Here is a 27,428-nt window from a genome sequence, read left to right as displayed (position 1 = left end):
ATATATATATATATATATATATATATATATATAAATACGTCTGGCAGACCATATGGATGTCCACTGTCTTCTCTGGGGTCATCTACAAAAAATATAGAACATTTGAATAAATAACAGTATATTGTAGGTCAAAAGAGATCTGTATTTGAACATTGAAATATCTTCAATTTCAATGTTAGTTCAATGTTAGATGATGGCACCGACCTGGAACAAAGTCCTCCACCAGAGGGGGCTGGGGGCGGACCGCTGGAGGAACACAAGATGATCCGTTCAGACACACACACACACACACACACACACAATCTGTTATGTCATGGTATGGCCATGTGGCATCAGGATGTTAGAAATGAGCCTCAAACTGCAGTCCCAACGTGAGCTCAATATTCATCCTATGCACGCTACTACTTTGGTGCTGCGACACTTCAGATTGTCTGACCTCAGACAGGCAAAAAGACAGACAGACAACCCTGTCTGGTTTGTCTAGGATCAAATATAGTGGTTGACACACCAAATGTTGACTATTGGTCCTGTCTCAGGTATTTGGCTCATTTCGATTCGCCCCTGCCTGCTTCAGAATGGCTGGCTTTGGGCATTCACAAACCTGTCCTTAAAACTACCCTAAACGTTTGTTTTCAGAAATGTGCAACTCACCGAGTGGTTAGTGGTGTTCGTTGATGTTCCTAATCAAGTATCGTAGCGAAATACAGTTTCTGTCGTGTTTTATTCGGCGTTTCGTAAATCCCATTGAACAGAAACCGTACCGGAACCGGAAGCGGAAATGGGCTGTTTATGTTTGGTTGTAGTCTTTTCGCCCGGTTGTCTGTGCTTCCTTTGGAAACAGTTTTTTTATTTTTTTATTTACTATCCATTAGGGCTGTCAATCCTCCCCTCAAATCATATTCGAATTTCTAATGCTTCTTATGTTGAATATTCGAATAATATTCAAATATTTTAATGTTTTTTTTTTTTTTTTTAATTATATCATTATATACACCGATACCATCTTATTATTAGGCCTACGTCCCGCGTCCACTAGAGGGCGCGTCAACCAAATCTGTTATGTAACATTTGCAACAAGTTTTACCAAATCAATATAAAACTTATATATAGGTAAGATATAACGCCAGAAATATTCAAGCAATGATGTTTAATGAAGAAGCTGATGTTCAATCATTCAAATACACACACACACTGCTATTTTAAGTCTCAAAAAGACAACTCTTCATGAAAAGACAAGCAGGCGATTTTCTTACCGCTCCGCTATTAACACATGGATAAAGTAAATAAATTAAATCATATCAAAATGAAAACATAAATGCTTATGGCTGCAGCAAAATCAAAGTCAACGTCGTGCGTCGTGACTGTATGCTTACAAGATGGCGGGGAGCAGCGCGCGAGCAGACATAGAGCTGGAAAGCATAACTCCTAAAAACTTAAAAAGCACCGTGTGGAAAATTTTTGGATTTCCATCGAGAAACGGGAAGATTACATCCAGAGAAACCGTCATTTGCAAATTATGCTGTAAGTCGTTAAAGTACCACTCGACTACGAGCAACATGAGCGCACACCTCCATTCAGTGCATTACTCAGAGTACGCAGAACAGTTAGCGGCTGAGGAAGAGCCACGGTCAAAACAGCCAAGAATAACATTGTTTTTGCCTCCCTCCTCATCTCGTTGTCTGCCAGCTGGGCGGCAAGAGACAATAACGAAAAAGCTGACTGTGTTTATTTGCAAAGATATGAGGCCAGTTAACATCTCGCAGGGGGGCGGGTTTAAGGAGAAAAAAAAAAAAGTTTGAACGTTAGTTGCCGCACTCGAATGTTCTCCTTTTTTTAAAAATTCGAATTGCATTCGAAAAGCGAAGTTCGTTTTGACAGCCCTACTATCCATGTTAAAAAGAAGAAGGAATAATGACTCAGATTGCACTTTATTTTGTTTAAATTATTTTTTATAAGTTTTTATTTCATGTGGACACAAGCAATTCTTTAAAATATTTACTATGCTTAGAGGACGCAGGATTATTACCTAATTTTTCACTTTATTTTGTTTTTACACATTTGAAGATTTTATTTAAAGTCACATTTGTCTTGTAATCATCTTTTTTGTTGTTGTTGTTGAAAATGATCCGACCCGTGACTCAAAAACCGTGACACGATCCGAACCGTGAGTTTTGCGATCCGTTGCACCCCTAAAGCCTAAACAGAGAAAAAGAAGGCCTACACACAGAGAGAGAGCGAGAGGCCTACATACAGAGAGGCCTCGACACAGAGAGGCCTACACAAGAGGAGCCTATGGAGAGAGAGTGAGAGAGAGAGAGAGAGGCCTACACACAGACACACACACACACTCAGAGCAAGACCTATACACAGTGAGGCCTACACAGAGGCCTACACACAGAGAGTGGCCAAGACACACAGAGAGAGAGGCCTACACACAGAGAGAGGCCTACACACAGAGAGATAGGCCTACACATAGAGAGGCCTTCCCAGAGAGAGAGGCCCTGAGACACAGGCAGGCCTACACACACAGAGAGGCCTACACACACAGAGAGAGAGAGAGGCCTACACAGAGAGAAGCCTACACAGAGAGGCCTACACACAAAGAGGTCTACACACACCTCTTCCGCGCCTTTACACTACCCAAGGTAAAAAAATAAATTGCCTGCTTGACATAGCACCCCAATTTACCCGCCCGGACCCTGCACAAATTGGCGGTATATTGGGTTTCATTCTGATGTAAATGCGACAGCTCCGTGGTTCCAGGGGGGGATATCGCAGCGTTGTCTCCACAGAGACAACGCAACTGAGTACAACGCAGCTTAGTCTAGACCTCTTTAGAATGTCTCCAAAGAGATAACACAGCGATATCATCATCAGCAGGTCAGAAAGTGAAATCCGCGAGCTGCTGATCATGTGAGAGAAGGTTATGCGGTCGTATTAAACAAAGTATTAAACAAAATTATTCTTGCAAGCGGGTGTCTTCATTCCTAAAAAAATAAAAACATTCGGGAGTATGCAAATTATTCTAAAGAGGTCTAGACTCCGTGCGCAGCCCCGCCTTCTCAAGGGAACTAAGAAAGCCTGCGCTGTGACGAATGGAGGATTTTTGATCAAACACTCAACATCGCACCAACGTGAACCGACACGTGAGCCGCTTGCCGCCATGTTTATTGTTTACGGGATAGAAGTGTCGCATGGACTATACGTCATCCAGCTCAGGTTGCGTATCCGTGCGTATGCTCGTGTCGGCTCATTAGCATCTGTACCGTGGCCTGAGCACACCTCTCCGAAGTGTACTCAGGCCACGGAATTGAACTGTACTTGAGTACGGATGGTGTGCTCACACTAGCCAAACGATCTAGACTTTAGGGAGCAATCGTACTTGAGTACGGTACATGGCCTAGTGTGAGTGCGCCCCTACACACACAAATAGGCCTGCACACAGATAGAGAGAGGGGCCTAAACAGAGGGAGAGAGAGGCCTACACAAAGAAAGAGAGAGAAAGACCTAGGGGCGCACTAGGCCATCTGTACCGTGCCCAAGTCCGTTTCACACCTGTACCGTGCTCAGGTCTAGATTGTTTGGCTAGTGCCAACCGTACTCAAGTCCACTTCAATTCCGTGGCCTGAGCACACTTGGGAGAGGTGTGCTCAGGCCACGGTAGGTGCTAATGAGCCGACACGCGCACACGTACGGCTACACAACCTGAGCTGGATGACGTATAGTCCATGCGACCCTTCTTTTCCATTAAACAATAAACATGAAGGCTAGCGTTTCACGTTGGGGCGATAGTGAAGTTGAGTTTTTGATCAAAATACCCCGTTTGTCACGGCACAGGCTTTCTTTGTTCACTGGAGAAGTCTTTAGAATAATTTGCACACTCATGAATGTTTATATTTTTTGATGAATGAAGACACCCGCATGCAAGAATAAGTTCACGTGTGAGTGTAGGCTACAAACGCGACTAACTATTTACAAGTACAAAAACGCCAACATATTCTTTATTTTGCTGACAACTTGTTTTTTTTCCCGACAAAAGCCTCGTAAGGACAGTTCCTCTGCGTCTCTCTCGTAGATCGCACCATCTTTCAGCGTCTTTGTTTAATACGACTGCATCACCTTCTCTCACATGATCAGCAGCTCGCGGATTTCACTTTCTCTCAAGTTAGAAGTCAACTGCTCATGATCACATCGCTGAATTGTCTCTGTGGAGACAGCGCAGCAACACCACTACCCAAGCCCTCCCCCCTGGAACTGCGGAGCCGTCACTTTTACAACAGAATGAAACCCAATAAACCACAAAGGTGTGCAGGGTCCGGGAGGGTAAATTGGGGTTCTAGCTCAAGCAGACAATTTACAACAGCGAGTGTAAATGCGCGGACCGTGCCGCGAAAAAGGCGTGCATAAAACGGCCAATTTGGCAGTGTAAATACGCTCAATCGTACTTGAGCACGGTACAGGTGTGAAACGGACTTGGGCACGGTACAGATGGCCTAGTGTGAGTGCGCCCCTACACACAGAGAGGCTTACACACACAGCACCAAAAAGTACCAAAGAGCTCCGGCACACAAGAGGAGGGAGAAGGAATCAGCTCACCTGGGTCCTGGGTGTCAGCAGGGCGGTCCCGGTCTGGGTCCTGGGTGTCAGCAGGGCGGTCCCGGTCTGGGTCCTGGGTGTCAGCAGGGCGGTCCCGGCCTGGGTCCTGGGTGTCATCAGGGCGGACCCGGCCTGGGTCCTGGGTGTCAGCAGGGCGGTCCCGGTCTGGGTCCTGGGTGTCAGCAGGGGGGGCCCGGTCTGGGAACAGGAACACAGGGATTACTTTGCTGATTCCTCTTTTTGAAGGTGTGAGATTAATTAATTGAAATACACTCCAAGCAAACCGTTGAATCCTCATTAGAGGTGTCTGGATCTCATCTATGGTGCAGCATGTTTAGATATTAAATTATATTTTAGTGACCTATTTCAGTATGAATATCAAGATTTACTTTGTATTTTAAAAAGCAACACTCGACGTCCAATAATTTGGTCCCCAAATGATTGAGCAGTGGCAGTGACTTTGTGCAGGTTTAGTGTCCCTGTATTCTATCACTGCAGCATGTGGTCCAGCCCCCAAGGATGCTGTAATCAGCTCGTTGGTTGTATTGGCCAGTGGTGTGTGCTCATTGATTCCTTCATGTTTGAGCGACTTGTGATGGCGTAAAGATGTAGCGGTATCTACATCAGGAGTTCTAAAGAGCGCCACGCTGCAGGGTGTGGGCCTCTGAGCCTCTTCCTGCTCAACATGTCTTCCAGAACAACTACACCTCAGCCCAGATTCTGCTCTGACTTAGGGACCGCACCCAATAGGCCCCCCATAATAGACTGGTAACCCAAACCCCCTGGCTTTTGTCTAAGGTAGAGCACAATACCTAGCCTAAAGCACTTCCACGTCTGTGGGTGTCCATGTGTGTGTGTGTGTCCGTATCTGTGTGTGTGTGTCTGTGTGTGTGTGAGATCGGGGAACATGAGATGGTAGACATAAAGTGTACACAGCTGTGTGAGTAGTTATTCTAGCAAGAAAATCATCTAGTGTACGAGTTAGTTAGGAGAGCCATGTAGTGTATGATGTGTGTTAGGAGTGACATGTAGTGTATGATGAGTCTGTTAGGAGTGATATGTTGTGTATGATGAGTGTGTTAGGAGTGACATGTAGTGTATGATGAGTCTGTTAGGAGTGATATGTAGTGTATGATGAGCCTGTTAGGAGTGATATGTAGTGTATGATGAGTTGTCACTCATCATACACTCATGAGGGTGTTGGGAGTGACATGGGCCTAATAATTAATTATACTACGCTTATACGCGTCTGGGTTAGCATCTCCATTACAACCGGGCTTCCCGCTTGAAGGTGTGTCTTTACCTCATGAAGCGCTAGAGTCTAGATTGATGACACAACAACCCTAACACTTATGTTGCCTATTAAGTTTGATATTATAGCCTACAATCAAATCTGATTTATTTCAGAGACATATTTCATTTCTTTCAGACGGCGACACACACACTGATATCCATGATGATATTTATATTGCCCCTTTCTGCTTCTTAGTTTTGTTTGCATATTGGACAAGGTTTCACAACAACATCAATATTAGACACTGATAGAGGGACATGTTATCCGATATCCAGTCTTTAGACCAAGACTGGCGATGTGTCTCAAGAGTGCACAGATGAGTGTGTTTGGTCAGGTCTATGTTCCTCCCCCGTCTGGCCCAGTGGGCTCTTAGACGAGAGCCCACTTGGCCAGACGGGGGCCTCTCCGTGAGGGACGGGGGCCCCTCCGGGAGGGTCAGGGTTCTTGAATGATTGCTAAGCATGTGTTCTCTCACCGTGTTCCTCAGCAGGCCGCCCTCCCACTTCAAATGTCACTGGGTCTTTCAAACCTGTTTGTTCAAAAGAGGTTCATTAGAAATAAAGAACCCCTCAACGACTTCAACACATCTTTATTACTGTCTATGTGAGGTCCAACCATCATAAGGAGTTGAACAGTTATCTCTGGATCCCAACCTCTAATCTAAAATCACAGGGTCCTGTTCCCACGTTTCAAAGGAAAGCACTTTCTCAAGAGCAATGACCGCCTGGGGACTAATACATACTCTGACCTGCTATCAGTAAAGGATATAACATAAGCTGACATACTATAACGAAGGCAAGACAGGAATTAGCCTAAAGTCTAAATATTATAATAGAATTATAATATTCAAGTAAACAGATTGACGATAGACCATTTGAGACTATTGTTGATGGATGAGCAGGATTGATACTATAGCAACAACAGGCAGGATTCCATGACTCTTATATACAAAAACAAGAAACTTTATATAGTTCAGATATTTAATATAATGAAATTAATTGTTACAAAAAACTGCTGACCAGCCTCATTCTATCCAGGTCCAAACATAACCAAACTACTGCAGAAACTAGCCTGGTTATTGCCAGACCTAGCTCAATCATAGATTGCACATTGGTCTGGGGAGGCTGCTGTCATTTTCTTCAGCACAGAAGCGTGATCAATGGTTGTAGTTCAAATGACTCTTTACGCAATTGGATAGTCCTTGAACCAATCAACGTACTATGCAGAGTGACGGTAAAACTACAGGTGTCAACAAACGTGATTGTTTTGTTACACAATGGGTTGACAATGGCAGCAAACCTTTTTTGCAGGTTGTGCAAAATTAATATGAAAGTGGAGGGTACATAGTCACTCAAGAGATATTTTTGTTTAAAGGTCCCATGACATGCTATTTTATGTATTCTTTAATATAGGTATTAGTGGGCAACTAACAGTATTCAAAGACGTTCCCGAAATTCAGCAGTGGTGCAGAGTTACAGCCACTCCGAGCCAGTCGCACATTGAGCTTCCCCCAAATGCGCTGTTTCGGTGGGCGTGTCAAGGAGGACGGTGGGGGTGTGGCCCTGAGCAGCTTGCAGCCACGGTACCATGCGCTCTGTTTACAGTGGATGTATCGCAATGGCGAGGCGCACACAGCCTTTAGCCGTGTTCTGTAAATATTCTAGAACACACGGGAGTCCTGGAGCTCTATATCTAAATATTAGCATATAGCCTACACAGATATCTATATCATATAATATATATTATCACGGCCAAAAGCTGTGTGAGCCGATATTATGAATCTCAAACGACCGCGTTGGGTTCTCCGACGTTCCTGGTTCTTCAACGTCCACATAAATGTGAATACACACACTGTAACGCAAGTGTTTCTTGTCGGTTCTTTGACGTGTCTTGTATTTCCACAACGAGACTGTCGTGGGGGTTATCTGAGCCATGGTTGAGAAGGAATTGGGGGAAAGGAACTTTGGTTTGACTCGCTGAAGTACATGAACTGCGACATGCCGCCGGTTGCCGCGAGGCACCATCGCCGTCAGCGGGCAGCCGGCAGCAGGCAGCGCGCGGTTCAGTCGACTTCAGGTTGATGTGAAAGTGGAAGAACCAGAGACGTCGCAGAACCCGACAAAGCCGTTTGTGATTCATAATATCGTCTGGAGGCGCATACAATATGTTATATGATATAGATATCTATGTATTATATGATATTATTTAGATATAGAGCTCCAGGACTGTAATGCAAGTGTTGTACAATTGTTATTTGGATAACCGTTCTGCTGTTGGTGTGATGGCGCATAACACGTCGGACTCTCGTCTCTGGTATTTCTACAATGAGACTCGTCTCTGGGCGGGCCAGGCAGAGTAAGGGGAGGAGCTGAGATTCCTGATGACGTCATGAATACAGACATTCCAAATCAGCGCGCTTGAGCCTCCGTTTTTTCAAAGGCGAGCAGAACAGCTAGTGCTAGTTTTAAACCAAACGCAAGTTTTAGCCACTGGGGGACCATAGGCAGGCTAGGGGAACTCATATTTATGTTAGAAAACCTCACAAAGTGAGATTTTCATGTCATGGGACCTTTAAGATAAGAAGCCTATAAGCATCGCCGACAGGTTTGCAGGCATTAGGGTTGATGTTCGTGCGAGAGTTGGGAAAATCGGAACGAATTTGCAATCGCTGCTTTACTGTTGTGTTAAACCAGCCAATAGCGCGCCAGGGGGGTAAGCCAGCTTGGTGATTGGCTCCAGTAAAAGTAGATCGGGAACAGGAAGAAAAATATTGCGCCTCTCCAGCCCCTGCTGCAGGGTGAATTCAAATCGCCGGCAAAATTGACTGGGGGTACCCAGTCTAGCAGAAAACAGTTCAACAATAAACTCAATTGACACAATTTATGTTAAGCATTTATTTAATAGTCCTTCAAAAATATTAATCATTTACATATTAGGCATTACAACATGCGGTAATAACACCTTCAACTGCATATATAGGTGTCATATACAGTACACATTCCTCTGATCCAGGTGAGGCGCTCTGTTGAAGTTCCTACTGAGCCTTTTTTTTCTCCTGACCAGTGAGTTGCTGCCAAGGGGATTTCAAGGTAAAGCTTGACAGTCCTAGCCACCCGTTGTGTTCTCTGTGCCTCTAACTCCAGGACGTAGACACTGCCTCAGAGAGGACTGGCCCATTTCTACTAAGCTACAATGAAAAGGAAACAAATAAAATAAAAAGGAAAGAACCTTCCCCCCAAAAACGACAGAGAGAGAGAGAGAGAGAGAGAGAGAGAGAGAGAGAGAGAGAGAGAGAGAGAGAGAGAGAGAGAGAGAGAGAGAGAGAGAAAGAGAAAGAGAAAGAGAAAGAGGTAGAGAGAAAGAGAAAGAGAGAGAATTCCACTTATTATAAAGAATGATGTTAAAATCCTTTGACATAAAATAGAACCGCAAGAAATGGTAACAAACCGCCGATTGCTGTAATTGAACTGAATGGAGTCAGAATGGAGTACGTAACAAAGCATCCATATTGTTTCGGTACAGTGTGTGCAGCATCAACCTGGCCTAGCCTTGGTGGATTCAACACCTTACAACTCCATGGATAATGTAACCATCGGCCTGGTGCACCACTTGGTCATGGTAAATGCAACAGAATATGGTGCTGCACAACGTGCAGTGTTAACACAGCGAGCCTGCTCCTCTGGGGGCAATGTCGTGACATCATCAGTGTGTGCCGGATGCCACTAGTTTGTCTTTGGGATGTTGGTAAGCCCCTGCTCCGCTGGCCTTGGCCCTGACGGAGGACTATACCTGAGGCCTGGCCTGGTCCCCATGCCTGGTGTCCCTCTCCGGTGCCAGCCCCACTCTCCCCTTTCCTTCAGGAACATTCTCCGTCTCCTTGTTCTTGGCAGCTCTTTCCCTGGCTAACCCAACCTGCTGCTTCTCCGTGGACGCCCGCTCCACCTCCATCCTCTGCTTCTCTCTCAGCTCTCCATCCATCCTCTGCCTCTCCCTCAGCTCTCCCGCCATCCTCTGCCTCTCTTTCAGCTCTCCATCCATCCTCTGCCTCTCTCTCAACTCTCCCCCCATCCTCTGCTTCTCTCTCAGCTCTCCCGCCATCCACTGCTTCTCTCTATCCGTCCTCTCTCGCTCCAGATTTTCATCTCCCTCCTTGGCCACTCTCTGGCACTCTTTAGTGTTGCGCTCTCTTTCCGCTCTCTCCCTCTCGCCTCTCTCCCTCGCCACCCGCTGTTGCTGCTTGGCCATTCCTTCTCTCTCTCGGGCGATTCTCTCAGTCTCCTTCTGCTGCCTCTTTTCCTCCTCTCCCCCTGCTCTCTCACTCTCCTGGGCTTGTCTCTTTTGTTCCACTCTCTTTCGCCATATCCTCTCTTTCTCCTCTCTTTCTTTGGCCAGTCCCTCTCTTTCCTTCATGACTCTCTCCCTCTCTGCTCTCTCTCTTTCCACCCTTGTCTTCTCCAGGGAAAGTCTCTCTCTTTCCTGTCGGTCCTGTTCAGCTATCTCTCCTTCTATCTTTGCTTTTGCAAGAGCCAGACTCTCCCTCTCCTTCAAGAGTCTCTCCCTCTCTGTTCTCTCTCTTTCCATTTTTTCTTTCTCTAGGACCAGTCTCTCCCTCTCCTTTGCTGGTCTCTCTCTTTCTGCTCTCTCTCTTTCCATCTTTTCTTTCTCTACAACCAGCCTCTCTCTTTCTTTGGCCAGTCCCTCTCTTTCCTTCATGGCTCTCTCCCTCTCTGCTCTCTCTCTTTCCACCCTTGTCTTCTCCAGGGAAAGTCTCTCTCTTTCCTGTCGGTCCTGTGCAGCTATCTCTCTTTCTATCTTTGCTTTTTCAAGAGCCAGTCTCCCCCTCTCCTTTGCTAGTCTCTCTCTTTCTACCCTCTCTCTTTCCATCTTTGCTTTCTCTAGGACCAGTCTCTCCCTCTCCTTTGCTAGTCTCTCTCTTTCTGCTCTCTCTCTTTCCATCTTTTCTTTCTCTACGACCAGTCTCTCTCTTTCTTTGGCCAGTCCCTCTCTTTCCTTCATGACTCTCTCCCTCTCTGCTCTCTCTCTTTCCACCCTTGTCTTCTCCAGGGAAAGTCTCTCTCTTTCCTGTCGGTCCTGTTCAGCTATCTCTCTTTCAATCTTTGCTTTTGCAAAAGCCAGTCTCTCCCTCTCCTTTGCTAGTCTCTCTCTTTCTACCCTCTCTCTTTCCATCTTTGCTTTCTCTAGGACCAGTCTCTCCCCCTCATTTGCTAGTCTCTCTCTTTCTGCTCTCTCTATGTCTACCTTTGCTTTCTCCAGGGCCAGTCTCTCCATCTCCTTCAAGAGTCTCTCTCTCTCTGCTCTCTGTCTTTCTATCTTTGATTTCTCCAGGGCCAGTCTCTCCCTCTCCTTCAAGAGTCTCTCTCTCTCTATATTTGCTTTCTCCAAGGCCAGTCTCTCTCTTTCTTTAGCTTGTCTCTCCCTCTCTGCTCTTTCTATCTTTTCTTTCTTGAGTGCCAGACTCTCTCTTTCTTTTGCAATGCGTATTTCTTCCATCTGTTCCCTCATTGCTTTCTCTTTAGCAGCCTGTTCTAACAATCTCTCCCTCTCCGCTCTCTCCCTCTCCCGGGTGAGTCTCTCTTTTTCTTTCAGTTCTCTTTCTTCCTTCCCTTTTTCTCGTGATAATCTCTCCTTCTCCTGGAGTTCTCTCTCCTCCCGGGCCTCCTTCTCCTTCACCAGTTTCTCTCTCTCATTCTTCACCCTGGCCGTACGCTCCCTCTCCTCTTTCTCTATTCTCTCCTTTTCCAGCCTCTCTGCCACTATCCTGCGCTTGTCCTCCTCTCTCTCCTCCTCTGCTAATCTCTTTGCCTCCTTCTTGCGCTCCTCTTCTCGTCTCTTCTCCTCCGCTAACTTCCCCTCTCTCTGGCGTTCCTCCTCCTTTCTCTTCTCGGCTAATCGCTCTGCCTCCTTTTTGCGCTCTTCCTCCTTTCTTATCTCCTCTTCTTTTTTCTTGTGTTCTTCCTCCTTTCTCTTCTCCTCCGCTAATCTTTGTGCCTCCTTCTTGCGTTCCTCCTCCTTTCTCTTCTCCTCAGCTACTCTTTGTGCCTCCTTCTTGCGTTCCTCCTCCTTTCTCTTCTCCTCCGCTACTCTTTGTGCCTCCTTCTTGCGCTCTTCCTCTTTTCTCTTCTCCTCAGCTACTCTTTGTGCCTCCTTCTTGCATTCCTCCTCTTTTCTCTTCTCCTCCGCTACTCTTTGTGCCTCTTTCTTGCGCTCCTGCTCTTTTCTCTTCTCCTCAGCTACTCTTTGTGCCTCCTTCTTGCGTTCCTCCTCTTTTCTCTTCTCCTCCGCTACTCTTTGTGCCTCCTTCTTGCGTTCCTCCTCTTTTCTCTTCTCCTCCGCTACTCTTTGTGCCTCCTTCTTGCTTTCCTCCTCCTTTCTCTTCTCCTCCGCTACTCTTTGTGCCTCCTTCTTGCGCTCTTCCTCCTTTCTCTTCTCCTCAGCTAGTCTTTGTGCCTCCTTCTTGCATTCCTCCTCCCTTCTCTTCTCCTCCGCAACTCTTTGTGCCTCCTTCTTGCGTTCCTCCTCCTTTCTCTTCTCCTCTGCTACTCTTTGTGCCTCCTCTCTCCTCTTATCCTCCTCTGCCTCCTTCTTGCGCACCTCCTCTCGTCTCTTTTCTGCCATTCTTCTGATGTTCTCCTCCTCCTCGGCTCGTCTCCGCTCCTCCTCTCTGAGGATGTGGTGGGCCTTGTGCGCGGCCTCCAGCCTCTTCATTTTCAAGGCCAAGGCCAGCTCACTGGCCTCCTCCTCCTCCTCCAGGACGGCCCGGACCTCCCCCAGCACCAACCGGGAGATCTTCTTTGCCTCCATCCTCTGGTAGAGGCTCCTGAGCTGCTGGTGGAGCGTCGAGCGCACCTTCAACCCCAGGCCCTTGGGCAGCTCATCTTGGGCGGGTGGCGGGGGTTGAGAACACCAGAGACATTTAATGGCGGAGTACCGCAGATGGCTCAGAACAGCAGGCAAACATGCAGACATGTGACGTCTCAGATGCAGGATGGAGGTCAGTTGGTCAACGACTCATCAAAGCCAAAGTCTTTGGGCAAGGCACTCAACGGCAAGCCACTCGAGGTGAATAGCCAACATCAACTTATGTAACAGGAAGAAGGCATCAAAACCAGCATTCAGTACCGGTAGTTTATTTAGGTAGTGCAGTTAGTAATTGAGTGTCAGAATCATGGGATGTTAGGTTTCATACCAGGGCTTGGCCAGGCTTTTGGTCCCCCTCACCACCAGACTCTTACAGTACAGCAGAAAGGTCTGTTTGAAGACCAACACAAACTCAAGCCATGCAACCTCACTCAGAGAGCACCACTATAGAACACCATAATAGAGCACTACAGTAGAGCACCCCAATAGCAAGCACACCCAAGTAGAGTACCCTAATAGAGCACCCCAATAGAGCACCCAGTAGAGAACCCAATAGAGCACACAGTAGAGCACCCAAAGAACCGCTAGAGCCAGGCCCAGCCTATACTTCCTTCATGCTTGACGGGGGCTAGTACCTCCAGATCTGTTCCAACCAGGGACCTTCTCCTCTGAGAGAGAGCAGAGAGGAGAGTATCAGACCTCATGAACTGCAGGAGCTGCAGCGCTTCCACTTTAAGTCATGCACTGCTCACCAGCAAAACTCTCCAGTTCTGCTGGTTAGCAGATCAGTGACCTCAGACTGCAGGAAACTTTACTTTCCATATCTGCAAGTCGTACATCTGCCTCCAAAACACCACTAGTCACAAGGCTTTACATAGGAGACAAATACATAAAAGACACACACTAAAAGACAAAAACGGATTGTTACCTCTTGGTAGTTCAATGTCTGGAAGAAGAACCTCAATGACCTTTTCTGGTGTCACACACACACGAACACACACACACACACACACACACACACACACACACACACACACACACACACACACACACACACTCTTTGAAAGGGTCAACATACATTTTTTGGCGCTTTGCAACTAAACTTTAAATCTTCACAAACACACACTTTACTTTTTGAAAAATCTGACAAATACAACATGCAAATACAAAGTTCAAAAGGTAGAACCGGGCCCAGGCACAATTACAACTGCACTTTTGAGTGTCTGTTTCTCTAAGGCCCTTAGATACGTACACTGCATTATGTTTGATACGCCAGTTACAAACAAACACCAAACACACCTTTAGCTCACCTCATAGACATGTTGACCAACACACACACAGAGATTTTTCAACGTTGGTTTCGTAATTTATTTAAATACTGTTAAGTGGAGAGGAATCAAACAGGCAACCATTTTTGGGTTAAATGCCATGCCAACTTCAAGTGTCGTTGTTCAGGCATGGAACGAAAACCAAATGATACTACCTTTCCTCCGGTCTATGTTCTTCACATCCTGTGTTTCCTCTGCAAGGTTTTTAGAAATTGATAAAGGGTTTTAACAGAGGTCTCCGTGGCACAGAGATCTATAGATGTACTATGACAGACACAGTTACCTGTTTTCAGTCCTTTCTTTGGGACAGTAGCACCATTTAGCTTCTCGTCATCTGATCAGAGGGACATGACACCAAGTCAGTGACACGTGAACAAAAAATTATACGAGTCATCCCAAATCAACCCAATTTATAATCCCAGCCAACGGTCCTATTTGAAGTAAATATACTTTAAAGAACCATCAACACTTTGGAAATTGAAAGACTTATAACCCATGGTGCTGATTGTCAGAAATACTTGTCTGGCACTATCTTTCAAATTGAACAGCAAGTTATAAGCACTGACGTTTATTCTGGTATTTATTCATTTGTGATTTTTTCTATGCCTGTTGCTAAATTAAGATGTATTATTATAACCTTATTTCATTCCAAACCGTTTCCTCATAATCAGTAAGAACACAAAGTAAAACCATGCAAATGCACACAGCAGTGGTTGGTGTAAAGAAATATAAACTAACTTAACTGTTAATCATAATTCATGCAGTAAAAACACCTAGGCAAACCCTTTGGCAGGTTCATCATTTCCCAAAGGTTTTAGTGTACTAAACACTACTACCTGCCAAACTCTGAGGATGCCGCTCAACATCAAACCCTTTGCTGTTGGCCATGCAAAGAATCCTCAGACTAATCCAACGCTAGGGACCCCTGAACGGACACGTCTCCCCACAACCCAGCTGATGCCATCATGGGGGGGTTGGCTCAGTCCAGGGGGCCGCTGAGGCGGGGACCCTGCCCTGTCTGAATCAAAGGTCTCTTCTTTCTTATTGGACCAAGTAAACGCAGTGTATGCTCCCAGTGTTTCAGCGTTCCCTGTTTTTCAGCCCTTCCTGTCTAGCAAGACTACCCTTGTATCCACGGGTATCTGCGCCCAACGTGTGTCGGCGCTCCCCTTGGCACTGATGCACAGGGAGCGCGCACTGCGTCTACTTCCCGTCTACCGCCAGGTGACCATCCAGCACATCAACAGTCTTATTGGCAAATATACAGTTGATAGGTCAAAAATGTCATTACCAGTGGCAATTTAATGTTGATAATTTACCCAAAAACTTTATAAAGAGGATGATCACTTTATTGTTACAGATGTTACATCAGGCAGAATATAGAAGTGAGGTCATCGGGAAATGGGTTGATACTTTAAAAAGTGGTTACTTTAAAAAGTAACCATACCCTTATCCACACTTACAGCATTAAACAGTTCCCGGAATCCCAGGGATGCCCCTGGCTGCTATGGCAACATCCCAAGGACACTTCAGCCAATGAGCAGTGTAATGTTTGGTTACTCTTTAAAAAGGATTGCGTTACAATGACCACCCCCCTAGGGGTTACCCTGAGAACTGTAGGTGCACAAGCATGTGACAGTTAATCAATACACATGTATCCTATAGATACGTTAAAAAGGAGAGGTGGGTAGTGGGATTTCTACGTTAATACCGAGTAATACAGTATTTGTTATATGAAGGCAAAAGACAGGGTAGGTCGAAGTTCACTTGATCAACTGCAACAGTGACACTAATAATGGTTATCGCTCTGAAGCAGAACCAATGGCAGATGAAGCTTAAGTTGAACGAACGGTCCCGTCCTTTAGCATCTCTACTCCGTTACAACATTTCATCCTGCTGACGCTGTGGGCGTCATGTGACCACCGCAAGCTTAATGCGCACAGCAGGAGTGCACACTCAAGTGGCTTTATCTGGATTTAAACACAATGGTACAGTTGACACAACCTCATTTTTATTTTGAAAATATCTGGCGGTGATCAAGTGCTTAGAAAGCAGGTTCTAAATGTAGAAGGTGCTTCTTCATCAGACCACCTTTCCATTGCAGTGGCACTAGGAGCCAGAGCAGGACTCAGCAGATCAGATGTGCAGCATGATAACACCAGACTGGAACAACTTAAGCACACAAACATTGCACTCAATTCCCTAAATGTAAATAAGCATCAGTGTTTCCGACAGAAATTTTGGAGACTATGGGGGGGGGGGTATGGAGCGATTGTTGACGGGGGGGGGGGGGGTGGTATGGAGCGATTGTTGACGGGGGGGGGGGGGGGGGGTATGGTATGTGGCGATTTTTTTTTTCCCAATGAGAGCGACACGAACTTCGTCTGAGCAAAAAAAATTATAATAATAATAATAATTCATGTGCACGCAGATACTATGGCGGCCGAAATTAGACTATGGCGGGGCGCCATAGTCTCGTCAATGTGTGGGAAACACTGAGCATGGTATCATTTGGACACAAACGGTCAGAAAGAATGAATTAGCATTTTCTTAGCGCTATAACATAACAGTAATTGTTGTGAAATCCTTCTTTCCCTGATTTGACCTGGCAACAGATCTCTGTAAACAGATCTGGGAAAGTGTCCTAAACACACCTTTGCTTATCAAGCAGGACCAAAAACTTCCTGTACCATTTCCATTGGATGGGAACCAAGGAGACTTTCTATTGGAAATGGCTTTTGTATCCCTCGTTCCTATTGGTTCAGCAGGTCAAGTATGACACCTTCAACCATGTCATCCGAGGCCGCTCCGCCCTCCCGTTGGCTCGCTGCCTGCCTGTCTTCATCTCCCTCCTCCTCATCCTCCTCCTCTTCCTCCATCACCCCTCTGTTTACGGGCGAGGTAACTACATCATGGAGGAAGGTGAAGAAGCCATAGAACCAATCGGATCCCTCCTGGGCTAAAATATCAAGCACTTCCTCTAGTGAATCAGCGTTCTCACTATCGTCGCCATCTTTGGTCAGGCCTGACGAGAGAGAGAGAAAGAAGGAGAGGTGGAGAAAGAGGAGGATACCATGGCGGAGGGGTGGAATGGAAAGGAGGGGTGGAGTAATAAGGGCAGGGGATGAAGGAAGAAAATAAACCATTGTGTAGAAGGTGGAGGGTAAAAGTAAGTAGGCAAAGGAAGACAGAAGGGAGTTAAGAAGGAGAGGACTGAAAGAGGTTAGGGAGTAGGAAGGAGAGGACTGAGGGAGATAGGAAGCAGGAAGGGCAGAAAGGAAGCAAAACAATGGAGGGGCTTGGAGGATCGCCGTTGGTCCACAGTGGGCAGGAGATGGGGGTTGGGAGGAGGTCGAAAGAGAAATCATACAAAGAGGAAGAAATGGATAAGATGATAACACAAAGGGGTCAAATGAATGGTAATGATGCAGAAAGAGAAAGCAGATTGTGAGGTTAAGGACTTCCAGACAAACCATCATCTATCAAAAACCAGTGCCACCACAATAACTGGTATCTGTTGCCCTCTCGTGCCAAAGTGAAGCCTCCGCCATCTTGTCCAAGGCCCACAACTCACTAACCCCAACCCTCATTATTAACAGTGGCACAAAAATAAATGTACTGAACATCATGACATGCACAAAAGCCCCTGTCCCAGGTCAGTATTAACTGTACATAGTCTGTTGGTGATCAGGGTATGGCCTTGTCCCAGGTCAGTATTAACTGTACACCAGTGGCGGCTGGTGGTTTTTAAAGTGAGGGAGGAAGGACTGCGCGCTTGGTTGCCATTGGCCTGCTTGCACTGTTAGTGGCGTATGGTGGCATAAGTATGTGAGACTCAAGTTGTTTCAGGGTGTTTTGGTGAACTACAAAATAGCAGGGAGGGATGTGAATACAATTGATACAAATCCAACAGTGGTAGTAATGCCCACCAGTGGGTGGGCAGCATGTCTTGGACTACAAGGGCCGAAGGAAAGGACGCAAAGCCAATTAGTCAAATCAGGCCTACTCTTGATTTGCACAACTACCGTATATAAAAAAAGCTGGGCCTACCATTGGGCCTATTTTTGCCCTCAATGACTGAAGCTATTGCTCGTAATTAGGCTATGTTTATTTTCAGCTACAATTGTTTTAAGAAAAATTAAGAAAAAAAGTTATGCCATTTAAAAAACATCATGCTATGAATCATTCACTAACATCGTTTCCACAATATCAAACAGAATGGTCAGAGTAACAAACAATTAAAAGAACAACAAGAACATTATTTCACAACTATTTACATAGGTTGTAAGCCTAAATTGTTTGAGGCAAATGTGGATGTTAATGGATGTTTTAGAATGTTGGTCATGGTGTTAAGCCAATTAAGATTGAGGGACTTAATTTATAGATCATGTCAATCCTCCTCGCTGTTTGAGTTGCAAAGATATCAGTCACCTGGTCATACCAAACAGGATATTTTTACGAATTTACGAATAACGGCTTGTGTAGCTCCACTAATTTTGCCGCCCTTTCAGACTTTGCCCAACTGTTGGTGGTGGAAACTGCAATATAATGGCGCATTTCCACCGGAGGTTGCGGGTCGGTCTGCAAAGGTGCGGAACGGGTCACGTTTCTACCGGCGAAAGTGGGCGTGATCTGGATTGAGACGTACTCGTCGCGGTTCTCGGCGGTGGTGGAAATGCGAGCGTAACTGAGCTGGGCTATAGCGCACCCTCACTACTGGGATGAGGCGCGCCGGTTGAAAAGGGGCATTTCCACTGGAAGGTGCAAAGTCTTTTAAGGTGCAGCACGGATCGCGTTCCATCGACAAAAGTGGGCGTGACCCAGACTGATCCGTATTGAGCTGTACTCGTCTCACAGTACTCCTTCGTTGGGGTACTGAGACGCCTGATAGGGTGCCGGTAAGTATGAGCTACACACGCCGTCCGTTGATTGGTCGACAGAATCACACTTCCGTGCAACAGGGGGGTAATAACAAACAAACACATTACCCGCGAGTTCTTTCTGGACAACGGCGAAAGCTTCGTTTATTGAAGAAAATTTTGCACGAAAGTTTACCGTCCTTCTTGGACGTCCTTAAACGTTGCTCTTTGTTCATTGTGCACGTTCTTCTTTTTCATTCGATTTATTAGCAGGCTTCACTGTGTGGGACTGCAATGAGGTCACAATGTTTACGTAGCTGCCACGGCTATCGCCATGCGGCTTAATGCCCGCCCTACCATAAGGTTACTGTCGGCGGTGGAAACGCGAGCCGTAACTGAGTTCGGCTATACCGCACCCTCACTACTGGGCTGGGTCCGAAGCAAACCCGAAGGTGGAAAAGGGGCAAAAGCGAACCGAGCCGCACCGAACCGCTCGGCGGAAACTCCAATATAAGCGAACAGAGCCGCACTGTACCGCAACGAACAGTAGCGCACCGCTCGGTGGAAACGAGGCCTACGACTGAGTAGTAAGCGCCAGGTTCGTTATCATCGTAGCCTAGACTTGAAGGGATAACCCCTCCCTCTGGGCTGCTCCACAACCAGCGCTCCTGCATATTGATTCATACCGCAGCCAGGGCTCCAGCCTATTCGTGATTAGACTTTGACGCGATCCAGATCTCTGAGCTAGTCAGACCCTCAGAGGAAGACTTTCCTCCACATTCCCATTGAACCCCATGTTATTCCCTGGCCGCCAACACTTTCGGGGAAATGAATGGAAGTCAATGGCGGAGAGGGAGGAACGTCCTCCCTGAAGTAATTGTCAATAGGCAAAAGGTGGTGCTAATGTCCCTTTACCCAGGGAAACAAACATTACACATACAAAGGCATTCAATTAGTAATATTTAACGGCATTAATTCATTACAGTAGTCGGGGGAATCTACATTTTTTATTCTCAACAATGTTGAGGAGGATCCTCCTCCCTCTCCTCACTAGAGAATCTTATACTGCTGTACACAGTCTGTAGATTATCAGGGTACGGCCTGTTCCAGGTCAGTATTAACTATACACAGTCTGTTGGAGATCAGGGTATCAGTATACTGGGGTTCAGGTGAAAGGCATCGGGGGCTTTAATAGCTCTAGGGTCTAAGTTCGGTCCGTCAATTAATGCGATCAGCCTCCGGAATATGTAACCCCTAAATATGTACGTGTGTAACATGTATTCATCCACCCTTCGGAGGAGGCAGGTATTTTGGACCCGGGTTGGTGTATTAAAACACACAACGGTAAACATGCATTAGAAAGAGGCATGTCGATAGAAAGAGAGTGAGCCACAGTGAGAAAAGACAGGAAAAACAGAGACATGAAGAGGGAGTAGAGATAAAGAAATGTTGTTTTAAGGAAACTTGCCAAGCAGAACTTTAGCATCTTCCATGTCGAAGTCTCCATCTCCGTCTCTATCGTACGCCATCAGTTTACCTTGAGGAGAAGAGATGCATGTCAGCCACATGCAGACTGTCCACTGCTGCGGATCGACACATAACAAGGGGAACAAGGATTTTAAACAAATAAAATATTCAACAAGGGTCAATGTGCAATGGATGTGGGTCCCATTCCTTGCCTAACCATGTCACATCCGGATATCCCTGTCCAAACCTATGAAGAAGTCAAATGGATCTTGTGACGATTTGGGTTCTTGGATATGACGAAATCCATGTTTTGTATGTGACACTGCGTCTAACAATACTAGTCTGCTGTTCTAGAATGTGGTTTGTGATGACACACACACGCCGGCTTCCTCTGCTCAGATATAAATGAGGTTTTATCCACAGCCTTGGTTCACATGCTCCTCTGACCCTCAGGGTCAGCAGGTGCTCTGTCTCGACCCTCATATTACTGTTCTGATGGACATGTGGCCAAACTCCAAATGGACAAAGACACATGGACAATTGGTAAATAGATAATTCTTCACTTCGAACAATAACCCACATGAATGTAGAAGTAAAAAACAAGACCTTTTCAATCAACAAAATAGACAAATAACATGACATAATATGTATACAATTAAAATGATAAACATTAAAATATACATATTTTAAGACAAATAAAATGTGTATAGTGTTATGATTAAGAATGTGATTTGTGAGAGCAGGAAAGACGAGCATTGATAAAGAATCAGCAGAACATCCGTTTACCTTGTAGAACCTCAGAGAAATTCACACGGAACTCCTTAGCCCTCGCTGTATTTAGACAGAGACACACACACACACAGAGACTCAAACACAGATAAACAGACACAGAGAGAGAGAGAGACAGAGAGAGACAGAGAGAGACAGAGAGACAGAGAGAGAAAATAAACAGAGACAAAGAGAAGAGACAGACAGACAAAGAGAAAGAGAGACAGAGAAAGCAAGAGATAAAAAGAGAGAAACAGAGACAGACCGAGAGAGAGAGACAGAGAGACTCAGAGACAGAGAGACGAGGCAAAAGAAAGGCATAGAGAAACACAAGGGAGGGAAAGAGAGCGATATGGGTAGGGAGAGGGAAATAGAGAGCACAAAGAAGATAGAGCAAGGAAGTGAGAAAGTATAGTAAAGAAAGGAAGAGGTCAAGAGAGAGAGTGCAAGGGGAGATGGAGCACAAAAAGTGAGGAGGGAAGAGAGAGGGCAGGGGGAGAGGAGATCAGCAGAAAGCATTACACGTGGGAGCAGAGAGGAGCCACAGCAAGGGATTCTGGAGATTATACAGTATTAATCTGGTCTGCCTCAGCGGAAACAAGAACTGCTCAGAACATATTGAGGCTAGAGAATAGATGATGCATTAATATAGTTGATATCCTCCAGAATGTTGCGTGCGCGCACACATACACACACACACACGTACACCCTTTTAGGCCAACAAGTAATGACATCACTTGCTGCACATGATGATGCTTGGGCCTTTGTGTTTGGAAGCATGTGTGTCTGTGTTAGACGGACACATGTTAGACAAGCTGTGTGGGAAGACATGCAGGCACAGGGCACACAGCTTGGTTCTATATCTGTTTGGAATGAAATAATAAAGTAAACCAATCATTTAATGTAAATACAAACTTTGTGTTAGGAATTAATCGATTTGTTGATCATTTAAAAATTAAACTAATCAGGTTTTTATATTAGTTATAGAATACTGTAGAATCCTGTTGTTCTGATTCAGATGATTCAGCGATTGAGAGATCCTGTGTTCCACAGTGATTCTGTCATCTTTAAGTGATACGAGTTGTCATGATTAAGCTCTGTTAGAAGGCTTGTAAATGTAGCCCTTCCAAAGAGTCAACATGCTAGCTACCATCTCTCTACCCTTCAGCGTCTGGCTCACTTTAGCCTGAGAAGCATTCTCCTCGTTGGATATACAGCACTCTCCAGCGCATCGGGAGGTCTACAACACTGAGCAACTTTAAAAAGAACACACCTTGAATGAAGCTCAAGGTCAACTACCCTGTAATGAGAAACGCTTTTCTTCCTGAAAGGCCAAATATTTATATTGGTAACATTATAATATGATTAAATCTGAATACATCGGTAGGGATTGGTTCATAATAATAATAGTATTCAAATGTAGAGTCACTGTGTTTCATAAATATCACAAACACACACACAACCTATATCAGTATCATCAACGCTTTTTTACACTCTCAAGCCAGGCAGTTTCTTGAACACAACTAACCATGCAGAGTGCAAGTAAAAAATATTAAAAACACAAGGGGACTTATGTGTGCGGATCCTGTTTTTGGCCAACCAAAATGGTCAGAATTTGGCCTTGACCTTTGCCCTGGCAGTCACCATGAAATACCACGAAACGGTGCTTGTTGCTGCCGGGCACTACTCACCAATGACACTGTCATAGTCAACAACGTCGAAGTAGACCACCGCCACAGAGCTCCAGACCCCAAGGAGAGCCAGGACCACGAACCAAGTAAACATGGTGGTCTTGGGCCCTACTCCTCCTGCTGCTGCTGCTCCTGCTGCAGCTGCTGCTCCTCCATCTGACTTGAGCCCATTTTTGCTGTCCGCCGTTGGCTTTCCATCTGATGGAGGAAGATAATTTCACAGGGTCACAATTGGGAGAGGTTTGATAAGTGAGGGCATTAGCCTTAAGGTAGGGGCGTTCACGAGGATGGGAGGGCGTGGGCAGGACGGACAATATGCATGGGCGGGTGGCTCGGGTGAGCGGTACGCGTTGGCGGGCGGTCGGTTCCCGTTGGTGGGTCGGACGGACGGTTCACGTGGACTCGCGGGAGGGTGGTTCGCGTGGACGGACGGACAGAGACAGAGACAGAGACAGCGACAGAGAGAGACTCGTAGGGAGGGCGCTTCGCTTGGACTCGTGGGAGGGTGGGCGGGCGGTTCGCGTGGACTAGCTGGAGGGCGCATCGCGTGGACACGCGGGAGGGCGCTTTGCGTGGACACGCGGGAGGGAGGGAGGGAGGGAGGGCACTTCGCGTGGACGGGAGGGAGGGTGGGCGCTTCGTGTGGACAGGTTATATTGGATTGACATGCAACATTTGGCCAAGAAACATTATTTGTAGTTTCTGTCCACCAAATACTTTATTAGAGCTTCTCACCACAGAATACCACAATTGAACATCCATGAAGCCTCTTGACATTCCTGGTGAAAACAGATTTATAAAGACACGTAACAATCAACGAGAAATAGTGATTAGACAGAACTGAACATCTGAAAATTGATGATGTTGTGAATTGATTTTCTTTATGTTTTACACAATAGATCCAAGTTAGAGGTGTATCCACATATTTGACCCTAAAATATTCCAATTTGAAATGGAAATGGATAGTATATCGATCAATACCTTCAAAAGGACGGCATCAGTGACATAAAGTTGTACCAGCCCATACATCCATAACACGTAGGCTCCGATCCTCCACTAGTGATGGAGGGTTGACTATTTACAACAACAACCATCAGCGCTTTCAAACTCTCCTCACAGTAGCCTGCAGCCAATAGATGTACACTGTTGGCAATTTGGCAACCATTATAAAGGAGAATAGCTTAGCAGGTTGAATGAGAATTACTGTAATTGCAGGGTTTAACGGGGAGAAATTTTTTGATTTCTAGTTAATAGCAGCTAGCGCCTACTTGTAACAGGGGTAAATGAATGGCTAACAGGTGGCTGGAACTACGGTGACACCATACACTTTTGCATGCCAGGCTATTCTTAAAACAGCCATTGGTGATTGCTGCTCAAACACAAACTGTCCTCTCAAACACAACCTATACCTACCCCTACATAGTACCTATTAGATCCATACGTCTGACAATAATTGATAACTGACCTTCAAACAATATATTTGAATGCCTAATAAAGTGCACTTGGTCAGGGCAGACCATGGCCCTACGGTTCAGATGGCCCTTTAGCCAGTGTCACGCAACTTTAGCTCTGCAAGCTGAGTGCGCGCACTGGTCTTCAAGAAAGTTACGAACCGCACCTTTAACCTCTGCTTAGAGGGCAAACACTGGACTGCACAACAACTATGTTGAAGTTCACAAGAGCATGCCGCTACCAAACCACAGAACCCCAATGCTGCCTTCACGTCTGTTCATATGTTACCAACAACCAATATTCAATACGATCTCAAAGAACAACAACACGCGCCACATCAAGTCATAGCACCACAAAACCAAACCCTGTATCCCCATACTGTTAGTTCAACATAGGGGTTCAGTTAGGCATTAGCATCAAAGCAGAGACACTGTGTCATACAAACACTCATGTCAGGACCGACCACATCAATCCTTGCCATGCAGCAGCCAAGACCTGACCAGACCTTCATTTGCACTACCAACCTACATAGTAGGGCAAACCAGCAGTCATCATTACCAGGGCTTGTTGTGGGATCATTCTAATGTTGGAGCATTCTAATGTTGGAGCACAGCATGCAGCTCTTCCAACAGCTAGAGTCAGTCAAACCAAGACACACCAGGGGATGCCGGTCCAGTCCTACCTGAGTCCCGTAGGTAGGGACAAACCTCGGCTCCAACCAGCGGCTTCTCTGCCTCGTTAAGACCACCTAATAGGGAGCCAATGGGAATCAAGCCGAGAGTTACCACAAACAGATACACAGCGGACCAGGAGAAACACTAGTTTAGAACACAAGTCCTACCTATGTCCTGTACAGCAGATGCCACCTCCTCCTCATCATCACACAGCTCCTCCTCATACATCACCTCCTCCTCCTCCTCCTCCATGTACAACTCCTTTCCAGAAGCAGTGGAGGAGGAGTCCCGGGGTCTGCATGTCTCCATCGGTAACCCCAACTGGCCTCTGAACCCAACGGGTTCAGAACTGAACCGGAAGTAATCCAATCCAACCCAACCGAAAGCAGCTGAGAGCAAGAACCCTGGTCCCGCTCAAATGGTTCTTCACCAAAGCCCGCCCCCTGCGGAACCAGCCTGTCACTGGATGGCGGGATGGCTAAACCGACCCTAGGCTGACACTTGGTCCTTGCCGTTCAGAACCAGAGAGACCAGCCAATCAACTGAAAGAAGGAGACAGTGGAGCCAATGGTGAAATAGTAATAACCAGAAGCATGTAACAATGACCGAGCAGATGAGAATGGCCCGTGACACTGAGACACCGGAGCAGACACAGCCCTCCTCTGTGGGCGTACATAGTTAGGTCAGCCAGAACCCGATCCTGTCTATTCTTAGAGCTGACAAAACGATGGACAACAGATCAGCTGAATGAGTGGGGTGTTGAAAAGAGAGCGAGGGCGACAGCTTTACTTTCCAACCTTGATATACATTTCAAGGTTGAAACATACAGTAAGACTCGACAAATGCACGTGTCTGTGTGCACATCAGCAGATTTTTTTTTAGACAAAAGCATGCGAGTACACCAATTACTGTTTTGAACAACTGGGACTATTTTTCCCTTTACACTTTGTACTGCTTTCCTCGGAGATGTACAAAACATAAATAAACCTTGACATGCATTAGGTCACATCGACCTAGTCTGGCTACACACACACACACACGCCTCCACTTTGGAGAACACGAGCAAAGGGAATCAGGAGGACTTGTCTAACATCTCGGTCCTCTGAGAGACAGCCTAGTTACAACACGTTAGCCCCCCATTAGCTAGGGTGTACTCCTGCTGTAGCTGAACACTGCTCCTCAGGTTCAGTAGAGGCCCACTATCAGAGCATCAGCCAAGGATCAGGGCTCAGCAGGTCATCAATCCAGCATCCGGGCTCAGCCTAGCGTTCAGGGCTCAGCCCAGCCCCAGGGCATCAACCCAGCAGCAGGACTCAGCCGCAGCTTGACTTAGGTGTGTGTGTGTGTGTGTGTGTGTGTGTGTGTGTGTGTGTGTGTGTGTGTGTGTGTGTGTGTGTGTGTGTGTGTGTGTGTGTGTGTGTGTGTGTGTGTGTGTAGGGTACATCACCCCCTACAGTGGACGTTAGAAAGGCTAGCAGCCAGTTAGGGCACTCACCTTTTTTGGACCGGATTTTGGGGCTCTTTTTCTGGGCCATTTGTTCGTAGCTTCCCGATGCGTCTGCAGATGCGCGACAACCGTCTTGGACCAATGGGGCTAATGCGGAGGCTAATGTTGAGGCTAACTGCTGAGGCTAACCGCGTAGCTTCACGGTGGAAATGGAGATAATGTTCTTCTCGATGAGGCGCACAGATCGATCCCGATATACACGTCGTTCTCTCTTAGAAACCAGGAGGCTAGGCTGAACTCCCTGGTAACCACGGCCTGAGTGAAGGGACAATCCACCATAGAGGGGCTCAGGAAAACATGGTGGGCGGGCTTATGGGTGGAATATAATTTAAGTTATCCACCAATTAACGTTGGTACAGCCACGAAGCCCCGCCCTGTACCCTGGAGAGAACTAAGACGTGGCGGAGGAGGAGCTGCCGTGTGGAGCATGGAGCAGCGAAATTCATCCTACTAACATAATACACAAGGGGAGCATTTAATCAAAGTCGCTGACTAGGAGCGTCGCTAGCAATTTAAAACATTTGGGGCTGTAGCCCAGAAGTCCTTTTAAAAGTTAGCACCATATGCATTGCAGCCCCACATTCGCAGATCCGGCTTCTCTAAAATTTTGATTGCACTTTTTAAAAAAAAATGCTCGTTCCAGGGTGGGGGCCGGAGATTAATGTAATATCAAGCGAGCCCAAAGACCCATTTTGCCATCAGAGGGGAGAGGCGCGGTGAATGGAAGCATCTCTCTCTCTCTCTCTCTCTCTCTCTCTCTCTCTCTCTCTCTCTCTCTCTCTCTCTCTCTCTCTCTCTCTCTCTCTCTCTCTCTCTCTCTCTCTCTCTCTCTGTGCGTGCGCACAAAATTGTGGAGGATATCAACTATATTAATGCAGCCTCTATTCTCTAGTCTCAATATGTTCTGAGCAGT

At 46.3% G+C, this 27,428-nt stretch overlaps 1 protein-coding gene across 21 annotated transcripts in view; it reads right to left on the bottom strand.

The window, feature by feature from the left end:
• The window catches only part of unm_hu7910 (un-named hu7910), a 42,262-nt gene extending 15,446 nt beyond the window's left edge, over positions 1 to 26,816 (bottom strand). For 2 of the 21 annotated variants that reach the window (XM_030348588.1, XM_030348593.1), the window contains exons 1-14: positions 26,504 to 26,805; positions 25,176 to 25,550; positions 25,017 to 25,082; positions 22,883 to 23,080; positions 21,210 to 21,254; positions 20,425 to 20,493; positions 14,381 to 14,431; positions 14,253 to 14,291; positions 13,698 to 13,742; positions 13,405 to 13,437; positions 6,366 to 6,419; positions 4,597 to 4,794; positions 205 to 246; positions 50 to 82 (exon numbers count right to left, since the gene is read on the bottom strand). In XM_030348588.1, the coding sequence (XP_030204448.1) occupies positions 50 to 82; positions 205 to 246; positions 4,597 to 4,794; positions 6,366 to 6,419; positions 13,405 to 13,437; positions 13,698 to 13,742; positions 14,253 to 14,291; positions 14,381 to 14,431; positions 20,425 to 20,493; positions 21,210 to 21,254; positions 22,883 to 23,080; positions 25,017 to 25,082; positions 25,176 to 25,317 (1,015 nt within the window). In that variant the 5' untranslated portion in view covers positions 25,318 to 25,550; positions 26,504 to 26,805. Of the gene's footprint in view, positions 1 to 49; positions 83 to 204; positions 247 to 4,596; positions 4,795 to 6,365; positions 6,420 to 8,769; positions 12,787 to 13,404; positions 13,438 to 13,697; positions 13,743 to 14,252; positions 14,292 to 14,380; positions 14,432 to 20,424; positions 20,494 to 21,209; positions 21,255 to 22,882; positions 23,081 to 25,016; positions 25,083 to 25,175; positions 25,551 to 26,503 lie in introns of those variants that run through there. The other 19 variants (XM_030348590.1, XM_030348595.1, XM_030348589.1 and 16 more) reach the window with 18 other exon arrangements.
• Between the last annotated feature and the right edge of the window lie 612 nt (positions 26,817 to 27,428).

Source organism: Gadus morhua, chromosome 23, assembly GCF_902167405.1.
Source record: "Gadus morhua chromosome 23, gadMor3.0, whole genome shotgun sequence".
NCBI lineage: Eukaryota > Metazoa > Chordata > Actinopteri > Gadiformes > Gadidae > Gadus > Gadus morhua.
Note: the sequence above shows the minus strand (reverse complement) of the source record. Positions and strands in the feature narration are given on the sequence as shown.